The sequence below is a fragment of the Nothoprocta perdicaria genome, unplaced genomic scaffold (genome assembly GCF_003342845.1).
Source record: "Nothoprocta perdicaria isolate Ctin4 unplaced genomic scaffold, notPer1 scaffold_20, whole genome shotgun sequence".
NCBI lineage: Eukaryota > Metazoa > Chordata > Aves > Tinamiformes > Tinamidae > Nothoprocta > Nothoprocta perdicaria.
The window spans coordinates 5,996,136-6,022,400 of NW_020455205.1; the positions used below are offsets into that span (position 1 = coordinate 5,996,136).

The 26,265-nt window shown below is 38.0% G+C and overlaps 1 protein-coding gene across 1 annotated transcript in view; it reads right to left on the reverse strand.

Annotated features, from left to right (window-relative positions):
- Positions 1 to 25,718, reverse strand: part of DPYD (dihydropyrimidine dehydrogenase) — a 277,603-nt gene extending 251,885 nt beyond the window's left edge. The window contains exons 1-2 of the mRNA XM_026038025.1: positions 25,644 to 25,718; positions 24,821 to 24,931 (exon numbers count right to left, since the gene is read on the reverse strand). Of these exons, the coding sequence (XP_025893810.1) occupies positions 24,821 to 24,931; positions 25,644 to 25,718 (186 nt within the window). The remainder of the gene's footprint in view (positions 1 to 24,820; positions 24,932 to 25,643) is intronic.
- Positions 25,719 to 26,265: the final 547 nt, after the last annotated feature.

Below are 26,265 nucleotides of genomic sequence, written 5' to 3' on the forward strand. Positions count from 1 at the left end.
ACATTTGGAACTTTTGCGATCTTCTCTCCCTTAAAAAATGATGCAAGTAGTGCATCTTATCCCAAGGGTAATCTGATTTTTCTTTGTTTGTACTACCATCAACTGTTCTTTGTATGGCAAAACCCTACTCAAACTCAAAGGGATTACCCAAGTAAGACAGGAAAGCCCTAAGCTGAAATATTCCATTATTTAGACCTGCACACCTTCACCTGCATTCTAAGCACGTGCAGGCAGGTCATTCATTTAAAATGTACATAAGAAAAACAAATTGACAAAACTAATAAAATCAAGAATTCTTGGTTCATCAATGCTAACACTAACAATATCTATGCAACCAAAATGAAACCCCCTGTCCGACAGGAAAACAGACCAAAAGAACCACCACCTGCAATACTGCTCTGAGCCCTGAACGAGGAAAGCAAGTTTCACAGCAGCCCTGGGCCACCAGCCCTCAAACAGGTGCTCAGAAAAACGTGAGTATCATGCAGCTCATTCCTCTTGATCTCATGGTGTAAGGCATGCAAGGAACACGGAGAAGGATCCACAGCCCACAAGATTTTATCAATCAGAATCAAATCTTTTCTGTATCACACAAGCTAGAAGAACTCCTGCTCCCTAGGTGAAAAATGCTGAAATTAAGAGAACAAATTCCATTTTGCTGATACTTCTCCTTGCCTTTTTAGACCATAATGTGTTAGGCAGTTCAGGGCTGCAAAGGTGACCCCGACTGAAGAAAATATGATAATCATGCAGCCTCACACAACTAAGATATTGCTTCTCCCAGCCACAATGTGGAAACAAATAGGTAACTTAGGGTGAACAGAGCAAATTTTAAGGACTCAATAATAAATATTATAACAAAATGATAAATTTACCATTTCACCAATCACTTTTATACAACCTCACATTTGGCTTTCTCAGCTTCTTTCCACCAAATACCTCTCAGCCAAAACACAACAGTTGGTGAGCCAATAACTTCTCTGCAAAGTAAAAATAAAATGAAAACTGAGCTGGATACAAACTACTGAAGGCAGAAGAGCTCCTAGTCCTCTATCATCACCGACTGCACACATACTGAGCCAGGGAAGGAGCAAAGGTCACATACACCTACATCTTCCCAGTTAGAGCCGCAATGATCCAAAACCGTATGCTGCATCTTCTCACAGAAAAAAGCAGAAGCCTGAAAGAGCAAATTTAAACACCTCTTTAAAGGTCAATAGATATCACTTCTTGATGGATATGAGTATCAGCTTTACACTGTTTTTTAGATCCTCTGAAAGGATATTAGAAATAGCTACCAATGCGAAGTCTTCCAAACTGCACTGCAAACTCATCCAAACGGCTGGTTTAAAAGAAAAGACACCATGAGCAAGGTTAGTACAAGAATACTCTGGAGAACGCAACTAGTAAATGATGAAACTTTGATAAGACCATGACCAAGATGAATTAAACATTCAAAGGCACAAAAATCAGTAGCAAAAATTGAGGTCATTCCATTGTCTATGCTGCTAGCTAGAATAATATCTATCAACATCCTGAACGGGACATGGTGCTTTTACCTATAATACTTCCTAGATTTAAGCATAATGAGCAATTAAACTCCCAGGTGTTAGGTTTTAATAGCAATTACGGTAAAAAATGAAAACATAAGCAATAAAAAAATGTTTTTGGTGGCTTGCTGCCAAGTCATTACCTGTGAGTAAGGATAAGTTCTAAAAGTTTCAACACTATGATTGAATAATCATATTGCTTTCTACATATTGTTGCTAAACCAAGCATCGCCTTTAAGTTTAGATCAAAGAATATATGTGGATATAATTGGGAATATGGACATCAGTACAGGACATCAGGATACTGCTACACATAAAAAAGCAAAAAAAGTCTAAACTCTGTTTCTTAACACTAGCATAGACACTTAGAGAGGTTTTTGAATGATCCACAAAAATGGCAGTAGGGAATTGTCTGGATGCATAAACAGTTCACTTATCTATGAGACCTGAACTAAAACTACACGTTAACTAGATAGAAGGACAATGTAGAACTGAGGTTCACAAGTACTTGAGGCATCACACACAGAGTGATGGAACATCTAATAGAGGATACACAAAATTGGGAAGGAACAAATGAACAAATTTCAAAGCTTTGCCTCCAATAACTGTAAAAAACATGTTCTCCTTTGCTTAATGCAACCTATTTATCCTCCAAATAAACTGCAAGCTTCAGGGGCAAAGACTGTATGCTCTTAAATCTGTATTTTCAGACATGGTAAATTATATCCTCAACAAACACTATAATATAAAATCTGTATCTAGAAGTCTGAGCAATAGCATCAACTACCAAGTCTAAATTACTCTCAGTCTTAAGTTGAAGTAACAAGCTAGGTCACAATACATAAGAATCACCCAAATTTTAAAAATTGACAGAAATTGCAATTTTTAGAACATGTATCTAAATATGCATCAGCTTAGCTTTCTTCCATGTCTGTCTTGGATGCAAAAATCCCCTTTTCTTTGAGATAGCCATTACAACAGCAATTCTTGATTCAGACTTCCAGATAAAACACAAAGCTCCCTAGAAAGAGCTGAGGAACCACAAGCAAACCTCCTGCTCTTGGCAGCACCGCCGAGGATGTTCCCAAAGCAGAGGGGCTGCCAGGTCTGGAGGCTGAGCTGCTGCCTCACCCAAGGCCCAGCAAGGAGGCAGGAGCCGATCCCGCTTCCCCTGAAGTCAATCACGGGTCTCCCATCCAGTCAAACGGAGCGGGATCACACCCTAAGCCGTATCAGCTATTTTAACTCCATCCTGAAATCCTTTACATAAGACTTTCCCAAGTGTTAGTATTACTGATAAGGTCTTACATACATTTCTAGGAAGCTGAAAAATAAAATCTTTTGATCTGACAAAAGCGTAAGACCTATTCTAAGGCGGCCTGTATCACCCAAGTGGAGTAGATCTCTTATCCTACTTGATAAGCTGCCAAGTCAAAAGCATTACTTAAAAATATCCTCTTTCTTCCTCTCCTGTGAAAGCTTTAGGTAAGTGGGGCTGCTGTAGTCTTGCAATTCATTGCTTCTACATGATTTTGGGATATACTAAATTATTTTTCTAGGAATCTTAAGATGTTTCTTCAAACACCTGTTAAAGCAAATCTCTTATTAGTGAGCAATGTCCTATGTATCAGTCATAAGGAGCATGCAGCAATTTGCTACTTAAAAGACTGAGCAGTTCTCACCGATAGACTTGTGCTTACTGTTGGGGCTAATGCTAAAAATCATCTTCACCTCTTTAAGGCATATACTTGATTACAGACTTTGTCTGTATCTCTTGGGGATTTCCCTTTTCTTATTTCATTAAATATTTAATTAAAACCTCAAATCACTTGCAATCTTTGTTTACTCATGCCAAGCTGGCATGCTCCATGACCCTGAAATATAGACATTTGTGGGCCATCCACATCAACTATTTTGTCTTAATTATTTTATATTGCAAAAAATCAAACCATCATGGCACATGAGAAACAAGCAAAAGGAAATCTAAGTTCCCAAAGATATACACATCTCCAAACGTTGCCTGGCTTTAAGATGCTGATACAAGACTGTTCTTGGGAGCAAGGATATACATGCAGGATATCACCCAATTACGCACAAGGATATCATCCAATTATACACAGGCAAGACAAGTCATTTGCCTGTCAGTTCTCAGCTATATTTCATTGAGCATATTTTTATATTAATTCTCATTAACAACTTTTTATCTTCCTTCCTTGAAAACACTTTCTTCAGAAAACATCTACTACACTAAAGATAAACAAGGCTACCTGCCGACATAGATTTGGAAAAGGGAGTCCAGTTGAACATAGTGTCGGCATTCAAAATAACACCGAAGAAAAAAATCACATGACATGTAATGAGAATGATGATTCAGGTCAGGAATCAATATACCTTAGAGAGCACATGATTTTGAGAGCTACCTACCAAAATACCACACAAACTCAAGGAAAGATTTGATCTGCAAATGCCTACCTGAAGAAACTTAGACTGCAAAGGTTTTAACAGACAAAAGTGAAATAGAAGGTTGGAAGTCAAGCCAGAAGTACACAAATGCAGACCAGAAAGTAAAACAAATGCTCCTGTTTAATTAGCATTTTTCTAAGCCAAGGTTAGGCATTTTCCTAAATGAGAAGAAATAATTGAAATGAGGAAGACCTAGAGCAAACCTAGTAATTGCGGCTGCTCATTCCAGATTAATAATCTAGAGAAGGGTTCCTATAGGGAACCTATTTTTCCTGTGTTTTAATCCTCTAAATCTTAGGCAGCCATATTTTTTAAACATGCATATTGAGTGCATTTGTCTCTAGATTTGAGTGCTCAGAATGAAGTCCCCTGGCCCCAGTTATGAAGTATATAGCCACCTCCATACCGAGGGTTAAATCCTCAGGTACCTTTACAAAGGTAGGCTCACGGAACAGATTTCCAAAGCTAATGGGGAAATAGAAATACTACTGCAATTACCTACAGTCTCTGCATTCTGCAAGAAATGTCTCAAATTTTGGTCCAAAAAGTCAAGTCCCACGGTCCTGCTGCAAGACGGACCATACAAACTAGCACTTTTGAAAACACTGGATAGACCATATAAACCAGCCATTGTCGTTAACAGATCTGTATAAGCAATCTCCATTTAAAAAATATAATAAATAAGCTGGCTTGCTGGAACTTTACAAAAGTCTGGAGTGCTTATTTCCATATTGATCTCCTTATTGATAAATAAAACGTTGAAATCAATAATCACATGTTATTCTGAGAAGTCTTAATTATTTAATCAGCAGAAAACTTTAGAAATAACTGTCTTGTGTTTTATAAACCTAAAGCAAAATTATAATAGTAATCTAAACTGTAATATATTGCTGCAAGGATAATTATTAAGGGAAAACACAGCTGACATTTTCTGATTTATGCACACAATCAGAGATGGAGTCCAAGGACTGTGACAATTATTTTCATGCTAACAATTTTTGTAAATCTCTTGACAGAATTTTAGCTAATTTTAAAATGCCTTCTGAAGATTAGCACTTAAAACTGTTGGGGAAAATAGCACAATTTATTAGCAAGGGTATAATTGTAAACCTTCCAAATACTCATTGTGAATATCATTTAGACAGTAACTCCTGCTTTAGCAGCTGGTATACAAGACTCCAGTTTATGGAATCTTGAAACAACAGAGAGAGTAGAATCTAATTAAACAGGATTACATGCCAAAGAAAAATTATTAAAAACAGACTAATAGACAATGGTTATGAATTTGGAATAGCACATCTACTTCTGATGTGAACTTATGTAACTGCGCTTTATTCCAATAAAACCTAAATATTCCTAGCAGACTTCTCCCTTAATGTGGAACAGACCGTCTTTCTACAATGAAAAAACACAAAGAGCTAAATGGTTCCATTGATCTTCTCACAGACTTAAGTACCCATCTGTTATAGGATAAAATGATTAATATATTGTATTTATTATAGTGTTGGTGCTACAATTCATTAAAATTATTCAGTAGCCAATAGCTGTATTCCACAAAGGAAGCCTCCTGAACCTACCTTCATAGAGAAAATCCAAACAATACATATATGCCATTCGCTACAAGGCTAACATAGCGTATTTCACTCAGAGTATTCTTAAAAATTAAGCAAGAAAAAAGGATTGTCTGAGCCTTACTTTAAGATAGTACAATCTGCCCAATATCCACCTACTGATTTTCTCCTTTCTATTTGCTGTGACTCATTCTCAAGGGGTTTTTACTCCAAACAGAGAGAAAAGGCAGCTTAAAACTGCGACAAGACCAGCTCTTCTCAAAGGGAAGACACTTATTTTAATATGTACATATTTCTAGCATCTTCAGAAAGTATATCGAGCCCTCAGGTATTTACATAACATTTGACACCATGATATTCCTAGTACATGAACAATTGTTATAACATTTTTTTCACATGGTACAGTCACCCTGGCCATACAGGCTCTTTGAAAGTAAAACACTGACATTAATACATAAGAAACAGCAAATTTCCTACAGAAAAATCGGGTTCACGTTTTAAGTAACCAAATAAAAATCAATGGGAAAAATATTAAGTTGAAACGTAGGCGGTAGAAATCAAAGTCTCATTGGTTTAATCACATTAATTCTCCTCAGTTCTTTAAGGATATTATTTAAGGAGCATATGCAAATTCAAGTACAAATAAGTAGCACATTTTCTGACAGTCAAGAATATACTGGCAAGACAGTTTTCAAATCATGAATCTCTCATGCATGAGATTTGCTTCAACTCCATAAACACTTTTTACTGCTAATTACCAAAATATTGTCAACGCTATTGGGAACTTGAACAATTGGGAAAGTGGAATATTTTAGATATTTCATAGTCCCCCAATTTAAAAAATGCAGTTAGTGCTTTAAGACAGGTCATTATACGAAAGCTAATTATTTGTTAAAAAGACATAACATTCTGCACTCTTACTAGGCCCATGAAAGTTTCTCCAGTTTGAGATGACATTCTGCTAACTCCCCTTTCATGCTGTTTCACACACAAAATTCAAGCAGCAAATTTCTCACAGTCTTCATGTTCACACAAGGGTACAGTATCTTGCTTGCGTTCAACCTGCTGCTGTCAGAGCAGATGCAGACACCACGTGTTTTGGCAAGGGAGAACACATCAGATAGTAGCGATACAGGGAAGTTGAGAAAAAACAAGTCTGAAAGGATCAAGCCTGCAGCACAGGAGTAGACCAAAGAAATGGAAAGAATAAAAAGCAACAAAAGCTTTGCAAGCCAGCAGAGGCCTATCTGCAAATAATAAAATCAGTGAATGCAAGCGGTGCCACTAAATGGGACATTTTACAGTGCTCCTTTCCTTGTAAAGAATCTTAAAAAGAGGGAGAAAAGAAAGCATCCAGAGGAGAAAAAAAACATACACTCACTTTGCCTCTCCCACTTTTCTCCTACTTCATCTAATACAAATATTCAGCTTGGATCAGTAGATTGAAGGGAGGATTTGGCACCATCTACTAGTCTCTGTGCATCCAAAGGGAGGCTTTTAAGACTGCTTCCCTGTAGGAGCAGGGTTCTGCAGCAGGGAGCAAGACACATCTTAGAACAGGAGAAGACCTTCATCTAGGAGCTATTTCTTTTTCAAGGGAGCTGCAAGTGCTACCTCCTGGGCAGCCCAAGCAATACCTGTATGGAGGCCTTGCGGGAAACGCTCAGGAAGCTGCTCAGGACCCGCTCCCGACAGCTGAATCCTCAGACCCTTCAGCACTTGTAGTGTGAATTTAAAATTTAATTCTTTAAGGGCCTGCAGTCTAAACAAACACACACTTACAGGCTCCACACAGCATTTCTGAGTACATCATTTCCACTTAACAGTGAAAATAACTGACTAAAGATTATTAAGAAAACAAATATCCCAAATGCTGCATTCCCTTCCCAGGACTTCCCTGTACCTCCACCTAGCTTGCTCTCCCCTGGGATCCTTTACTCTGCTCAGGCAAATATTCTTCCCCTGACTCATCACAATTAAATAAAATGGGTGCAGACATTTACAGAGATACCGTGGGGAAGGAGCATAGAGAAGGTTAAAACGCAAGTAAACCTGCACTCTTAAAAAGACAAAAATAAAAGCAAAAACACAGTTTCTTGACCTTCAAAGAAGAGTTTAAAAAAAATCCCAAAATCCCACTTTTAAATCAAAACTGAATGACCACTTAAAGAATTAACACACATATTTGACTACCCTCAATTCACACAATCTTTCTTATTCTTTACACGTAGCTGAAGATCATTAAATTTAAGAGCTTTTCAAAAATGGAAGTTCAATTAAAACTATTAAATAGGATCATGAAGCAATGCAGTCCAGATCTATGTAAGTGAACAAAAGCCAAGTCCTTTTCACAGGCTTGATTCATCAGCCCAAGATGACTTTGCTGCCATTTCCCATCTTCTACAAGGTCGGTTTCATTCTGCAGCCACAGTATTTAGCAGAAGTCCCAGACCAGACATTTGGGTTCATGGTTCTGCGCCCGCCATGGGCAGCGGGACGCAGCTTTCCCCTGCTCTCCTGTGCAAGCCCATCTGCCCAAACTACCACCAGTGATTCCTGTTCACTAGCTCCTCTCCCAAAAACCAAGCTAAGCCACACTCCACACACTTCTGCCTAAATTGTACACTAATTCTCTCTAAAATCTAAACAACTTGAATTATCTCCCCCAAAATACAAAAAAAAAAAAAAAAAAAAAACCACAACCAAAGGAGATGCCACAAGGCCAGAGCAGAGGAAGCAGTGAGATGAGTCCAAAGGCCCAGGCCTATACTGCAAACACAGTGAGATCCAGGGTTCCAACAAGCCTGGCTCCACTGCAGCATCCCATCTTCTTGCTCCTGGGTGAGGAACCCCTCAGTGCTTGTGACTGAGGAGGGTTCCTTGACACAGACACATGTGGCTAAATGTCACCATGTTCATTAAGGTCCTCATGCAGAATATGCCTCCTGCAAACTCTCTTCACAGAAATCTGAAGCCATCTCATAAGAAGGTGCTATAAGGGCCACTGCACTGCCAAGAGAACAGAGTATATAATGCTTCTTTTCTGGATTAATGGCTATCTGAAAAGCAGGCTCACAGCATACAAGATGACTTAAGATAGCAATGAAACAAATGTCCTCATGCGACAATTGAGGGTACTTACCACAGGCAAAGCCAAACATGAAATTGAGACTAGATTTCCCCAGAGGAATTACAGGAAATATTAAGTTTACTTGAGAACCATCTACCAGAGTCAAACGTGCAAGATTTAGGAAGGAGGTTGCAGGAGAGCACAACCCTTGTGCTACAATCCTGGTGCAGTTAAACTATGTTGCTCTTTTCTACCAGACTTTCCATCACTGTCACTCCCCACAAGAAACTGAAGCGTTATTTGGCTTTTAGTGACCTTATACTCTATGAGCTCCATATTTAAACATCAACAAAAATGCTACCTCCACACTGCTTTTTTTTTTTTAATCTACACATTAACTTTGAGGTACCCTGAGAAGATGGCAGGATATATCTCAAGATGTATAAAAGGATTCACAATACATGCTCATCTGGAAAAAATCCACACTGAAATTTATCCTTTTCCTTTTCTTTGAAATTCAAAAGACAGGTCTTTGAACTAAGGTGTTCAGCAACATGAAAGCTTTAAAATGCAACATTTCGTTTTAATTTCAGTCTAAAATGGCTAATAAGAGAAAAGGGCTGTTTTTTTTTGAAAAGTACCAGAAATAAAAAAATAAAATCAATGTAGTTGTTTGCATTCTACCATGCTCATCACTGTGACTGGGATGCAAGATCTTATTATAAGACTGCAGAGTGAAGTAAAAATGTGACCTCAAACTCACTAATATCCTCAAAAAACAACAATCAAAGCACAAGAAAAAGGTATGAAACGGGAAAGCATCTGTGAAAATGAAGAACCATCCCCAAACTATTTCACTATGCACCAAAACTATGTAGCCATCAAGGTAATCATATTACATATCCTTAAGTATCATGCATCAAGGTAGGTTAGTTTTTAAAACTTTAATGAAAGCTTTAACTCAGTGTTAAAGAAATGAAAAGGCAAGTGTTGGAGAAAAAACAAAGTGCAACAGTACAAACAATGGCACTATAAAACATTTTTCTCTCCATATTCAGAAAATTGGAGGTATAGGGCTATTACATTGGTTATATTACCACCATCTACTTTGTCACCTATTTAATTACGTAGAACCGAAAATGAAGATTTGTCAAATTAAGTAATTTTCTTTAAATAAGATATTATGCATCTGTAATAAGCTTAATGTCTGATAACTCACTAAAACTTAAATAACCCACACGTAAATTTTTTTTTTTTTTTTTTGAAGAAATAACCCAAATGAACTTCCCTGTGTGCAGAAGAGGGTTTTGCAAAGCCCCATTTGTCAGCAAGGTCCCTGAAAGCTCTTCTCATTCAGTACTGTAAAGAATTTCAGGGGCTGCTCCTATAATCCTGTTTATACACATGCAGATCGAACATAAGCTGCAGGACAAACACCCAGAGAACCCAAGCCATTTGCTACCTGAGAGCAGGGCACGTGTCAGCCCTCACCCCACGCACTCCTGGGCCACCACGTAGGTCTCTAATCTATAAATGCCTCTAACTATTGAAAGCCAAGGGGCTTTTGTCCCCTGAGTGGTGTGCAGGACAGCCATGCCTGTGGTTTTAATCCTGTCCCCACTCAGAGGTTGAACTTGGAGAATATGAACACCCCTCCCTGCAACAAGAGCTTAAATTCATGTCCTTAACATATTAATCTGCATTTTTTTCTTAATAGCAACAGTCTAAGTGCTATTCTCTGATTATTTCCTAAATAACACCCAATGTCCTGCTACGAAGCCTTTACCTCTCTACAAAACACACTGGACTTGTTAGTCACTGCCCTGCTCCTGAGCATGCGACCACGACTGCAGAGGCACGAGGACACGAGGACAGCAATAGGAAAGAGCAGAGCAGCTACAAAGCAAACAAAAACATTCTTTTAACACATATTTGCTAAATTTCTCCTTTATCTTCTGGAAGCCATTTTTATCTGCAAGTTTTAATTCTTGTTCTTATGCAGCACTTTCCCTGCTTCCCCTGTGTATACGCTGTTTGAGCTTTCAATTTTTAATTTTTCTTCACTAGTGCCATATCTTCCTTTCTTTTCATTACTTCAGTTTTTTTCCTCTCCTGTTCTGTTCCCCCTTGTTTATCTTTTCTCCATAGTCCTCCCTAATTATTTCATGTCTCTTGGTTCTGTTTCATAATGTGTCGTGACTTTTCCCTTTCATTTTTTATATTGCATTCCTTTATTCTGCTCCTGCAGCTCTCTGATTTCCATGTGCTTGCTTAACTATTACCCAAATGGCTCCAAGCAGGATACACTCAAAACTGAAGAATAAATAAATTAAAAGGAAAATACTATGTGTGGCCATGTGGCGTTGCCTAGCAACGCTCCGTAGCGCTTCCCGGTTTTTCTGGAGCCCTGGCAGCAACGGAGCTTTTCAGATTTCCTCGCTGCAAATGTATGCGAGAGCCTTCTCACGTTGTTTGTCTCCTCACCAGCGAGTAAATCCGCTGCAAATCTAAATAAATGAGAAAGAGCCTCTGCAAAGAGGCAGGGACGGAGGGGCCCGCGCGGCCCCGGCGCAGGGCGCCTCGCAGCTCCCTGGCGTCGTTGCTCCACACGGATACGGCCCGTATTCACCATGTCTCAGAAATCAAACATAAATAATATTACTCACGGAATTTAAGTGTCTGTTATATCCTCCCTGACTCCCCAAAACTTACTTTGGCTGCATTATTGACTAAGTTTTATTGCCTACTTTCATTCTTGCAAAATAATTCTTGAAGGCTTTACCCTAAAGGGAAGAGAGGAAGCAGCCTCCAGCTTGTATATAATGGGGAAAATGGTCCAAGCATTAGGAAGTACCAAGAATACAGTGGCTCAAGCAGAACTATTACCTAGGTTTCACAAGGGCAGGCACCAAGCCAGATTCCCTAGACAGCCCCTATTCAGTTGACAGCAATACAGCAGACTCCTTCCAGAAGTAACTACTGAGAGAAAAAACAATCTTGTTAATTTGGGGATAAAACCTATGCTTTTCCAAGGGACTAAAACTTCAAGAGCATGAGGAAGCCTTCCAATTATTACCGGGGAAGAAGAGTTAAGAAATAAAAAACAAAAAAGGAAAAGGTAACTATATTGCCTTGCCAAAGACCAACCTGTGATGAAGCCTGACAGAACGCAGAAAGTGTTTAAACATACCTTTCTGAAAGGCACCAAAATCAGCGTTATTACTTCAAAACTTTTTCATATGGTTAAATCAGCTTGAGGCAGCTTGATATCTGCATGGCAGAGTACCAGTAGGAAGGGAAAAGAACATACCATGCAAATGCTTTAAAAATACATTTAACATCAATCTGCACCTGTCAACAAGCAAAAAAAAATGTTATGTAGTAAGGAGAAACTGGAAATTATTCATACGAGTAGGCAAACCTAGAACAGAAATTAACAGCTATATAATCTGGTTTATTAAACTAATTTGCACAGTAGCATTTGTAGAAATTAAAGGCTGAAGGAAGGGTACATGTAGTTCGTTGGAGAATACAGCAGAATTCCTGCATGACAGAGACCCACCTAAAAGAAATACTGACATTGCCAAGTCAAGCTCTTAAATTCAAAAATGCCTAAAAAAGAAAGTAATAAAAAAGTGGCGCTCTTTCAAAACTTGATTCAACTTCAATCTAGCGAACCTGAATACTAGTTTTAATGATATGACCATATGCTATTTTATACAAAATTGCTGCCTGACTCAAAAAAAACAGAATGGATGGTGCTCACCTAATCAATAGCCTTTCAACATTTGTGCTTCGTGTGTAGCCTTATTTACTGCACACTATTCAAAACCTTACTTGAAGGCAGAACTATTTTTCCCATGAACATTTCAATGGCACTCATCACTTCAGTATTTGAAGTGATTTAACAGCAATTTATTCCTCTGCATACCTGAATATCTCCTTTTAACAGTCAGCAATCAGCACAGGAAGACTATCCACTAGCTCCGTTCTATTTCAGACACCCATGGTCCAGTATATCCAAGTATATATGAGACAAGAAGTGACAACTTGAACGACCAGGTTTACTCCCTTGATTTCACCTTCAGCCAAGTGATATAAACTTTTGGGGGCTACTTGGTCCCCACTACTCCTACTGGAAGACCATGGCGAAGTATTTCACTACTCTGATCATTAGAAGTCTATTTTCAGACTTTAGGTATTGATAGCTGAAGTGTAATTATATGTTATTAGGCTAGTATTGCCTTTAAATTAAAGCAAATACACAAAAAAACACAACAAGATCTTCTGATCCTCTGAGGTCTGCTCTTATTTTCCCAAGTACTTATAAAAACCACAGTATCCCCTTTCATTTTGCAGACTAATCATATTTGTCTCATAAAACAAGAGTTCCACTCCCTTGATAAACTTTAGCAACTAACCACAGACTGGAAATAAAAATACATCATTAACTACCCATCTCCAGCAAAAATGGCAGGTCTGATCAGCCAGACACTGCTCTTGCCTTTTCATGATGGCACCCAGCTGATGGAACCACCACCCTACAATCAGCTGCTATTTCTAAACCGTCATCTTCCCTCTTGACCCCAGTCAGTCTCAGCCCTTGGCTATACCGACTAATTGCACTATTAAATTTATTCCTTTTTTTATTTCTAAGCTTCAGTGTCACACAGTTCTGTCTCTATGATCTTCCAGTTCCTTCTGTACTGACAATGCCTGTCTACTCTCATGTAACATGCTCCTAATATTTATGTCAAGTTCATTAATGAAAATATTAAACAGTATGAATCTGACAACTGATCCTTCAGGCTCTGCAAAAAGCCCAGAACTCCTTTTTCAACACTCACCATCATCACTTTTCTAACCAGTGTCATGATCTACATCTAGCAATAACTTCAATACATTTAATATCTAAATATATTTAATATTTATCATAACAGTCTTAGTAAATCTTTCCTTCTAGAGCAGTTTTCAAAGTTTTACATGTTCCTGACGCAAGGCTCCAGTAGCTACAGCTCCCATTAATCCTCCATCTTCTTAAGTACATAAGATGCATTTGCTCTTCTTTAATACTAACCCAGACCACTAGTGAAAAGACTCACTCTTACACCTATATTTCAAATGCCAATTCTTCTATGAGATTGTCAGCAAATTTTCTCATCCCCATGACTTGAGCAGATAAAGCCTTTGCCTTGGATCCAGCAATGGTAATTTTCATTTTTGATCCGACAATGGTAATTTTCATTTCTGCATTGTTTGCCCATTAGCCATCTCTTCTTTTACTTCCATTTTATTGAAAAAAGGACAAAGATTTACCAAGATTTTAGACAATACCTAGGATGTTTAATCCTATATTCACACTGGCTTTCCCTGTTCTTTTACTTTTTTTAATTTAGGTAGCTAAAGAACCTTTTACTATTTGCTTTAGATAGCTGAATAACCTTTTAATATTTGTTTTAATTTCTTTTGCCAGGTGTGAATCAACTTGACTTTTGAGAATTCTCACTATTTCCTCTATACTTCCTGCTTTGTCCATCAATATTATTTTTTTCAGTTCCTTCGGGGTTATTCAGAGTCTTATCCTATTTTGATGTTGCTCTCTAGTTTAGCCTGAAAAACTTTATAAATGGGGATACAAATTCCAAGTAATTGTCACATATTTGGAATAGTAACAATCCTCCCTAAATTCAAGTATTTAAGGTGTTTAGTTCATTTCCCTATTCTAGTTTTCTTAACTTCTCAGTTTATCTCACGAGATATCTTTAGAGATCTCTTGGATATTCTTCTATAGAATTTACAATAAATTAACATAAAATAGCTTGATGAACACTTATTTCTGTGATTACCTATTCCACAACTTCCCTCTTATTTACTACATTCAAGTGTAAAGCACATTCAGCTTGATTCCTGAATTAGAGTTGGTGCTATTTTCAATCTGAGGTTCAAGAATATTGAGATCAAATAGATGAATTGATATTTTATTCAATCATGAAGAAACTAAGTCAAGCAACCCATAAGCTATTAGTAACTGCAACAAAAAATTGGTGGAATGTAGGCTACAGATGACCATAAACAGTGTCCTCAGCAACGACAGTGATTAGCTCTGCAGAAATGGAAACAGGAAGACCAGAGCAATTACATTCCCTAAAAAATAACAGAATGTACTTATTTTAAAAAGAAATTATATAAAACAAGTCAATGTAAACAGGTGAAAAACAGAACAAATTAGGTCAGTTTCATTTTCCATCCTGGTGAGACCAAATAATAAGTTGTTAGTGTAATAAAACTATAGCACAATTTTACAAATATTCAGACCACATTTTCACAAATAAGTTTAGAAGTGTGATCTAGATACAACCCTAAATCCAGGCACTTTCTGAAAGGAAGTGATCTCTAAGGTTCTATCACTGAGAAGGGATCTGAAACAAGATACTTCAAGATCCACCTAGAATTCTAGTGATTAGGATAGCTGAGAACACAGAATATACTAATATTTAATAACACAGTCTGGTATCATTAGTGTAATGGGAAAGGAGGAGATAGGACCAGGACAAAGGACAAGAAAAATTAAAAGTGAACCAAAATGAAGGGTCAGAATTTAGGCCATTAACTGAATACAAATTATCCTATGTTCTTGCTGAAGGAATAAAACACTATTGGATAGTTCAATATCCAAGGCAAATAAATTAGTTCATTCTACTCGGTATTAGCCAGATTTCAGCTTAAAAGTTGCATCCATTTTTAATCATCCCAGTTTAAAAAAAGACAGAAAAATCAAAGCACAAAAGCCACAAGATAGGATATTTAAGAAAGAAAGAACCAGTAATGAAGAGTTGAAAGGAAACAGGAAAGATATTTAACAGTTTTCTAATACATAGCAGATTTCATAACAAAGGGAACAATCAGTTGTTTAAGCACAATAGAAAAGGACAAGAAAACAATTCGATCTTCAACAAATAAAATACAGTATAATTTAGAATAAACTTGTACCGCATTGATTAAACACTAACAAGAATGAGAAGTCTCCAACATCACATGCCTTGAGAAATGAGTTACATAAGTATCTGTCATGAAAGATCTAGCTGCATTTCATCCTGTCCCAATCAAAAAAATCTCTCAATATCCCTTCCAAACCTACATTTTTATGATTCTATGATTAGATTGATTTCTATTTACAGCCATAGCCAAATCTAATCCTGGGGTGTGGAGACTCTACAGCATATTCCCAACACACTAGAAACTCGTTTATTACCCTTCTCTAAAGGGACTGTGATTCATAAAGGTTCTCTTTTTTTTAAGCAGGAATAGAGTCTGTTGCATCACTACCACTTTACTTTTATTCTGTCTTTCCTGAGCAGCGCGTGCCCTTCCATGCACGCATACAGCTATGTCTTTGGTTGCCTGTGCATTTCTGAGTTACTGACCTGGCAAGTAATATTCGGAGTTAAAAAAAAAAAAAAAAAAAAGAAAAAAAGAAAGAAAAAAGAAAAAAGAAAAAAGAAAAAAGAAAGATGTAAAAGACATGAATTACAATTTGCAGGATTTTAAGTGAAATGCATTCAGTAGGATCCTTGGTTTTACTGAAGGAAATCTCTTCCACTTTTGCTAACAATTAAGCTACTGTTGGCTGCTGTCCTGTTTTCAGTCTTAGATGGGAATGAAACATTTTGCGAAGTGGCTGTGGCAGATACTGACTGACAAAATAGAACCGGCTGGAAATGGAACAAGTGACTGCAAGAAAAACTGTAGATGCAGACTTCTGGAGGACAGCTGGAACTGACACGGCAGGAACACAGCCAGAAGGACCAAGAGGGAACGTGCCCAGCACAACAGCGAACACTGCAGGTCCAGGGACTGGACAACCAGGTTCTACCCCACAGGCACAAAGTGCACACACAATAGAGGAAGATGCTTCTATGGACCACTTAACATCATAACATAACTGTTGAAAGGCTAGGACTGAGGATGCCCAGAAACATTACTTCCAATATCAGTTTGCTCAATAAATCAAATTTTCAATACTTCATATTCAAGCAATGAATCAGATTATAGAACAGCAAAGGAATCATTACGAAAGCTTCAAGTTACTTCCATAATGAGGAGACTGTTGTAAACAAAAGAACATGGAATACTGTAAGCAAAAGAACAAGGAGTAATGTAAGCAAGAGAGCAGCTGTCTGTTCTTCCATCTGAGAGATAGCACACAGTTTGGGATTAAAAACGCAACACAAATGGGCCAAGATAAGCACCAGCCCACAAGAAAGCTTCAATAATTAGATAACATCTGCTTGAATGGGAAACCCAGGAAGAGAAGGTATGTAAAAACAGTTTTTGAAGAAAGAATATGCAAATTCACTCCTCCTACCTTAAGCCAAAAATTAAAGAAAAACAGATCACCTAAACCTCAAAAGCTTGCCCTGTTAAGGCAGGTCATGCTCAAAACACATGCAAAGTTAATCCATCCCTAGTGTGCAAGCAAAGACAAAGCAAGGTGAAGCTGGAAAATCCACAGCTATCAAACTTGACTTCACTACAAGATACCAAAAATGCTACCTTATATCATGTGGCACAATAATTTCCAAAATCAACAGGCTGGTTTTCCTCACAGCAAATATTGTCACAGTACAATAATTTATAACATTTCAAAATGTATTTTTCATTTTATGTAGTACAGTAGCTGATATCTATGCTTCAAAATAAAGAAAAAGATTTAAGTGAAAGATTTAGTAGAACTCTATCATATTGTGTGATGATATTTAAGTTTGGGTTTGTCCAAATTGATCTTCATAATGGATAAAATGGATAAAACACTGGATGCCAATTTTGCCCCATTAGCAATTCTTCCTAAGTCAGCAGTGAGTTTGAAAGAACTGATCACTGCATTTGCAATAATGTTCAATTTGTGATTTAAGAGGACAGACCTGATGTGGCAAAATGGCAAAGCACAGTGAAACTCCTCCAAGAATCACAGAGGCTTTCTAGAAGTATCCCAAGGTCTTGTCCAAAAAAAGAGATCTATGTCTGAGCAACAATTGTTAGACAACACACAGCACAAGTCAATAAGCCTTAGAAAAAAGGTTAAAGCAGGCATCTTAATGAAATATTCAGGTCCATGAATTTTTAGGAAGCTCCTGGTGAGATAAAGTGAGCAGAAATTTGTCAGGAGACTTGACAAATTCAGGGTCATGGGCTAAGGGCATAGGGCCATGCTACCACTGCGAAAGCCAGTTAATAGTTTGCAGGGTATTTTGGGTTTTTTTTGTTTGTTTTTAGAATATGAAAGAAAATGACAGTATGAGAACACCTGAGAGAATGAACCTATTAAATTAGGCTACATAAAGTATGCCCTATAAAAAAGTTTTTGTACTTTCTCCTACCACATGAACCATTTCACTAACAGTAAAAACCAGTTTATTCCCTTAATGTTATGTCTGAGGGACTGACAGACTGATGTGACTCTGGTCAGCAGTACTTTTGTTTAGGGGTAATTGCTCCTGAAGAGGCAGTGTCCATCACTGCGTACACTTCTCTAGGGTGGGAATTTCTTCCCTTCCCCACACTGAGCAAGTCTGGGGGGAGAGTTTCCAACAACAAGCACCAGCCCAAGTACCTTCAACAGGCAGCACTACCAACCCACAGTGCCTCCTCCTAATTGTAACAGGACCACAGCACAGCTGGAGTCTTAAGGAAATCCATACGCCAGTATCTAACAAAACAAATTAAAAAAACCCACACTGACCAAGGACAAACTTTAATTTCCAAAGGCTTGCAACGCTCTGGACAGCGCACAACTACATACCTTTTGTATCCCCAGCCTGTTACAAGTCCTTGCTTCCAAGCATACAGACACAAGGTTTTTTCAAATATAATCCTGTCGTAATTGGCTTAAAGGTCAAAAGCAAGCTTTTCTGCCAGCCTTGTTCATGCACACTTGAATCACATTAATTTTTAACATGAATAAAGAAAATACTGGACTAGTACAGAGAAGTTTTAATCCAAATATATGGTGAAAGGTTGCAGACAAGCTCCAAACAGTATCTTGTAAAGAAGCCTGTGATGCAGCTCAGTAACTGAGGGTGCTACCAGCCCTGCTTCAAACAGGCATTCAGCAAGATAACTGTCTCATTCAGGCTGAAATTGGCCTTACACTTCCTTTCTGTTCCTGTGAGCAGATGCCTTCCAGGACTTGGGCAATACAAATACAGCTAGAGTGAGTAATTACTAACAGGCCTACAAAGGCTCAGTATTTTCCAAGAGATGATGTCCAAACATTCAACCTGAAGCTTATGCTCATTTCTGATAGACTTGTCAAGAGAAGGAAGGTGAGACTTTTCAATATATGAGAAGCAAGTCTAGAAAAGGAAAGAACAGAGTAGTTCAGGTTCCAGCATAGGTAAAGGTTAACAAAAGAAAAGAACAAAGAGAGTAAAGGGATAGGAAAGGAGGGAGGAAGGGAGGAAAAGTGGCATCCACCCTTCTTGCTTGTATTTTATTTTCTGATCACACCAATACATGAAGGTGACACCTTTATCTCCAGTCAGCAACTACAAGTGCATTTATAGAAAAATCACATCTAAAACATACAAGTCTAAGCAGGTACCCCAAAGACGCTGGAAGTTAAAAAGGGAGATTGCTTTTGGTTCTGTCTGTATCCTCTGACCTGATCAGGTTTAATATAGGGGAATGAGTTGATCAGACCTACTTGGAATATGGCATTTGCAACAGATGAACATTTTGTATATTGGCTTGTACATTGTACATACATGCAAGACATAGCAGATTTTCAATTCAGAAAAAGGGGAAATAATAGAAATACATCTGAAAGTAAATCAGTGTTGAGCTCTGCTCTGTAAAAATGGGAATCCCCCAACATCAAACTAGAGCACTGGCAGAAGAGATTAAGAGGTCAGAGGTGGCTTTGCACAGCACTCAGGAGACAAAAAAAAAGGAGCCTTTTGCAAATGACTAAAAGGCTTAGAACAGCTTGCAATAGCTAATTCTTGCAATTTGATATACAAAAAATGTCTATAAAAGCACTACACTGTAGCAATCCATCAAGTCTGTGGCTCTTCAGATATTAACACAAAAATAAAATAGAAATCTCAAATACTATACGCATTTCTTAGAGCACTGATAACTAATAACATATATAAGCATGTAAGCCACTATTTCAGTAAAACAGTAAAATTCTAAATGCCAGCATATGGTATCAATACAAGATAATGCACAGTAATTAGTTAATCTAAAAAATGCATGAGTAGAAATTTGACTGCTAAATGATTAAACTGGTACATTTTAAAATCTGTATTAATATTTAATTATTGACACTGAGAAAAAAAGAAATTCTCTTGATGTTACTTCTCAGCTCTTTCTGATACTCAAAGTAACCCATCTATTATTCATATGAATAGTTTGTGCATATACAATCAATCACTAGTTAAATAAGAGAATCATCCTCAAATTCCCTAATCACCTCAATAGATCCTAATGCAATACTTTCCACATTTGGGACACTGGGCATTTTATTTAAGGAATCAGTCCGGCCATGATGAATACAGTGCAGCCCGAGCAGATATCAGTTCAAAGAATCAGATGTCAAAGTGCTCCCTCTAATGTCCCTTAATCATCACACCAATTAGTGGCTGAATAGTGATGTGATTAAAAAGACTGCTGCTATCCTCCTATACCTATTCAGACCAGTAGAATTCTACATATGTTCTACCAATTAATGTCTGAATAGAGCAGCGATTAGAGAGACATCTGCCATTGTATACCCATTCAGACAAGAGCTAAACTTGCATATTCATATGCAATGAAGAAAAAATAAACATTTTGCAAAGGTAAACTATACATTTAGATTATAGAGATAATTGAGTTGATTTCCTTTAATGAGCATTCTCTATTTACAACATTTGAGATTATTTATAAATATATAAGCTCTCATCAATATGTTTCCGGAATTGGTCAATTTATTCACTGAAAAAGCTTTTATTCATTAGATTTTCTGATTTCAGACTTTAGGTGAAAGGCATTTTATATTTGCTTCCAACGTGCTCTACTTCTGCTTCAACCCATCAATTACTTGTGCACTCATACTACATGAAGGGGCACATTTCTTCCATGTATCTGACTGTATGACAATGCTTAAAAGATTAATAAGTTGATTATAGCTGAAAGAATCATCTCACTTATAGGCTTTTCTATGCAAATATGGACCCTGCAATGAAAACAGGTTCATTGGAAACTTTTTTTGTTAATAAGAATTCCTTATTACACACACTCATATAGAGCAATTACAGCAACAGAGATGCTATCAAAGTGAAAAGTAGTTTGAAGCTTTAGCAAATGCTCATTACTACCATTTTAAGACAGGAAGTCTTGCTCTCTGAATTTCAAGAGCCATGATCTGCTGCACCTTACTGTAAATTGCATGCCTGGCTCTACCATTAGCACAGAGCAGTCTGGTAGTCACACTTCTAAAGTTTTACAGAAAAAGACAAGGTGAAGAATTTGGTTCTCCCTCTGATGGCTGAAAAGACCCACAGAAAACCTAAAAAAATCTTGCCCAGAAGTGAAATCCCTTCAAGAAACAGCTGAGCTTAATTGTTTTGTTCAAGGAAGAGAGGCTGGTACTGCCTAGCACTGATCAGGCTTAGCAAATGTAAGGACAAAGAACAACGCTATTACTGCCAGAAAATCAATACTGTTACAGGCTGTGGCAATTAACTACAAACTAATTTAAACCCCATTTCCTCTTTGCCTTTGTCTGGTTGAAATTCTTCCAACTCTTCCATCTGGAGCAACTATTTCTGAGTGCAGAAGCTGAAGGAAGTCTGAATACACAGGTAGGTTGATAGATGCTTCCAATATTTTTCTTGCAAATAAGGCTGAAATACAGGATCCCAAATTCTCCAATGACTAGTGAATTTATATACATATATATATATAAAAAGAAACAGACTGAATCAGCACCCATGAAATACAGCAAGCCTGCACCTATATAAGAAAAGCAGAGCTTGGCCCATAACACCTTGAAACATGACTCATAGGCACCTCACTATGCCAGGATTAATGCTAGCACACACAGAGCACACCGAAAGCTTATGATTTAAAGGTCAGCAAGCAAAAAATATAAAATATAAGGAAATAACCACCAATACTATATATACAAACATGTATTTTATATATAGCCTGGTGTAAACACTATGCACAATGAGAAAAACCTTGTAAAACAAAAGCCTAAAAATTAGCAGAGTCCTCACAGTAGCCCCAGAGTAACAAAAACACTGCCACCTCCGAGAGTTAACGTTAGTGCAGAAAAGTTATGAAATAGCTACATTTAATTTCTCATGACCAAGAGAAATCCACTACCACCTAGTATTAGCCCTTGATGACTCAGCAACCAGGAGTTTACAGACCCTGCTATAAATCGTAGTTATGATTTCCAAAACAAGGCTCACAAAATTCATTTCCAGAGCAAGATCAGTGGATCCTGCATCTACTAATATAAAGTGAACCAAAATCTAGATCCTAGTAGGGAAAATAAACAGTAATTCTCCTTGAAAGCACATATGAACCTTCCCTTAGGAAAACGGTTTTCCCATGTTGAGGAAAGGTTTGACACTTGGTTTCTACTTTAGGGCTCATTTAATGGGCAATCACAGTGTCTGAGAGAAGGCTAGGAGTTAAAATTTCACTTGTGTAATTATTCCAAGGAAATATGTAAGTCTGCCATCTGGAAGTGTATTAGACATTACAAAGTCACTGTGTGTATGCCTCGGCAGATGCAGCTTTTGTTCAGAGTTTTGAGGGCTGTTAATTTAATTAGTTTTGTATTTTCACACTCCTACCCTCCCTCCAACAGTAATTCTACGCAGGCATCAGCACCGCTTCAAAACAACCTGGAGCTAGAAGCCAACCTCAGACCTTAAGGAAATGCAAACATGGACCTTTCCTATGGACTCGAAATTGTTTGACCCTCTTGGTAAACAGGCCTCTATTATTGCCAGTAGCTTTATACGGCAACAAAAATACGCTCAACGTATGTTTTCCTGAATTACCTCCCTTAAATTAAGATGGCTAGGAAAGGATTATATCATTTTGTCTAATGCAACCACTTCTCAGCAGTGATCTAGAATATGTCAAAAGAGTCTTTTACTTTCTGCTAGAATACCTTATGCAGTGGGATACCAAACAAAGGTTTAGGCTTGATTTTTGATTCCAGAGTTTTTCTGCTGATCAATAAACAAAAATGGTCCTAGAAACAAGGATCGTTACTGGCCTAAAAATACTGGCTGTCCTTTCAGTTCTAGCATTTTACTTTATCATTACCACTAAGACACTTCTAATAGGTAATTCACAACATACAGCGTAGAGTCACCTGTGATCAAGGTGTATACATGTTCAGATGCACAGATACTCATATTCTGTTACTTCTGATCTTTAAAACTGTAAGATACATGGTACAAGACACAAGCAGACCTACGTTGGCACAAGGTGCTAATTCCACAGGTCTCTATGCAACAGCACAGAACTCCACGACCAAGCTGCTGAGCAGGCTGTAAACGTGTGCCAAGGCCTCACCCTACAACATCAGAATCACAAATGAAAGTTTGCAAATACATCAACTAGCAATGAACTTAAAGGTTATCAGCTTTAGTACATGGTGGGTGTGTGTACCTCTGCAACACATCCACTAGCAGAGTATAAAGAGGCATAAATACACTACAGATCAGTCTTGAGCTAACCAGGATAATTTATGTTGCAATATCTGCACATGCATATCATATCATGCCCTGCTGCATGGATACCTGCACTTCCTAGCAAACAGATTTTGAAGCACACCAGTTTACAGCCCAATACTTACGTCAGGTCACCTGAAGACACCGGTCTGTAAAGCACAGCTGTCTAGGAGGCACTTGCTGAGCAGCTCAACTATCTGTGCAGCAGGAGCAGGCAGCTGCAGGCACTAACTGCATCAGACACTCCAAAATAATGTGGACACTGTTCACAAATTGAAGCCTCGCTTCTATGCTACTTTCCAATTAACACAGCATTACATAATTTAATAAGAAAACAGAAATATTGGCTACGATTTGATAAGATAGACATTACTGTAAACAATGGTAGAAAAAAGGAAAATAGAGTAAGGCTGAAATACTAAGGATACCCTAGGTCTCTCTTCCCAGCAGACAGAGTTAATATGCTATGTCTTCACAGAAAGGAGAAACTTGATCCCTTTGATTTTGAGAAACTGAGAAGCTTTGGGGAGCTTTAATAATGAATCAGTGTCAACTATGAAACCTTTATTCTCTTATTTAGCAGGAGAAAGTGTTTTGGCAACGCTGTGAAAACACACCATAACATCACACCCGAGAGGGAAATGGCTTGCAGAGATGAAGTAGTACTCTAGTAGTAAAAGTCCTCTAAATTTAGAGGATTATCCAGCAGATTTTGTAGGAAGACAGCAGAAATATACTTCAGGCTTTCTAATCAGCTGAAAGATCAAAGAGACAACAAATTCGGATAGGATTAATCAAATATCATACTGAGAGCAGGAACCTAAGTACCTAGAGATAAAAAGATGATATCTAACAGCAGAAATACTGAAAAATTTAGCCAGTTTATGAAGAAAAATATTTATTCTAAAAACCTTATTCCCTGAAAAATGCAATGGGTAAGATCCAAATTCTGAATTTTAATCTCAACTCTGTCTCTCTCTACATATATACATATATATGTTTGATAGTGGGTTCCCCCATTTTCTTTAAGTGTCTCAGGCAAGTGAAGCGTTCCTCAGAGTTCCTCTTGGAAACCGGAAACACGAGCAATTGGTCAGAAACGCTTGAAGGAAGAGCTGATGCCCTCTACCCACAGGGGCCAGCTGCCTCCGCGAGCCTCGGCGAGGGCAGCGAGTTCACCAGGCGCATCAGACCAAAGAGCCTCCGCAACAAAAGCAGAATGTGTCACATCAGAGACCTTCCAACTCGCCAGCAGGTCAAGGTGTGGCAAGCTCAGGTTCTGAAGTGCCCATCACTGACGACAAAGTATCTTTATATCCACGGAGACAGAACTGTGAGCCAAATTTAGCTACTGAATAAGCCGAGAAACTCAAATCTAAACATCTTACACAACGGAGGTTTCAACCTTAGTAAATATGTACTTACTGAACAGCTTTTATCAGAATTCCTTTTCCATTGCTTCTTAGCTTGTTTCTTTGACGCAGTTGAATGGAGGGCTGCATGAGTCTGTATTCGGGGATTTAAAGCAAGAATGTTCTGCAGAAGAGAAAAGTTAAAATGTAAATAAAGAGTTCCAAAAAATCTGCAGTTCAAATTTCTCAAACCATCTCAGCCTTCTCAGTTATTTATCGTACTAGGCAAAATTAATATGACTCAATGCTCAACTCATATGAATTTGTTCAGATTTGTATTGTGCAAACCATTTAACCTTTGAATATTTAAAGACACTGCTAGAAAACATTGTTACAGATAGTGGCCAGTCTTGTCTCCATGATAATGGTTTCCATTCCCAGTTGTTTATCACATACAGAAAATGGAAACATGCATTCTACTTCATAAAATGCCTCCAAATAAAAATTGTAAAGTAAAGATTTTAAAACAGCAGGGTTAGGTAAGGCTATTTAATTATTTCAGTATAAATTTTAGTTCCCCCTTCACAGAGGCACATTTCTAAACCCAGTGAACTAGTAAGTTACGTTCACTGTGAAGTAATTTGATTTCTCTTACCGTGCTTTTATTTGCAAGTACACAGACAGTGTTTGGAATATAGCAGCATTCTTAACTGACAGCAACAGGCTACAGACAGGGGCAGGATGAAGTCTGCAATGTCTTTCACTAGATTAGTGCAATGGGGGAAAAAAGGGCATTTTGGAATACAAGATCTCCAAAGGAATCAGGTGACAAATTTCTAGCACCAAAACTGACCCCATTTAAGCCCCAGCTCAGGTCTCTGCTAGAGACCCCAAACCCACAATATTGCTAATTGTAGCTCCCGGGATTGGCTTTGCAAGTTTTCCTTTAAAAATCTTGACTTTAGCACCATACTTCCCCACAGTCGTGCCCGGGGTGTGTTGACATACATAGTAACAGTGTAAAAGATGTGCGAGACTGACTTACAGAGACTGAACATCATGAATATGATGGGGTTATGAATGTCAGGGTGTTTCCTTATTTTAAAAGTCTGCTCAAGTGGGTGATAATGAAAAAGTAGTCCACTGTACATGCAGAGTTTTTTTGTGGAAACACTTATGTATATTTATTTAAATGCAAAGGCTTCATGTGCTAATTAACTATTTAATGCTTACTCAAGACTAACCAGTAATGCATTCCTCCCCTAACGGAGAGGGATTTCAGCTACCTGAAAATCCTACCAGCAAATAACACAAAAAGCACATGCATGATCCAATAATCCAATATAGCAATTCCCATCCGGAGTGAAGCAGGGAGGGGAAAACAGAGCACAGTATTCAGACACCATAGATCATTTAACAGCCTCCACACTATTGACCTTCACTGTGGGCCAAAGTGGGGAGGCAGATGTGCCCCTACAAACCCAACAGCAAAAGCCCTTCTCCATTCTGGATGCTCTT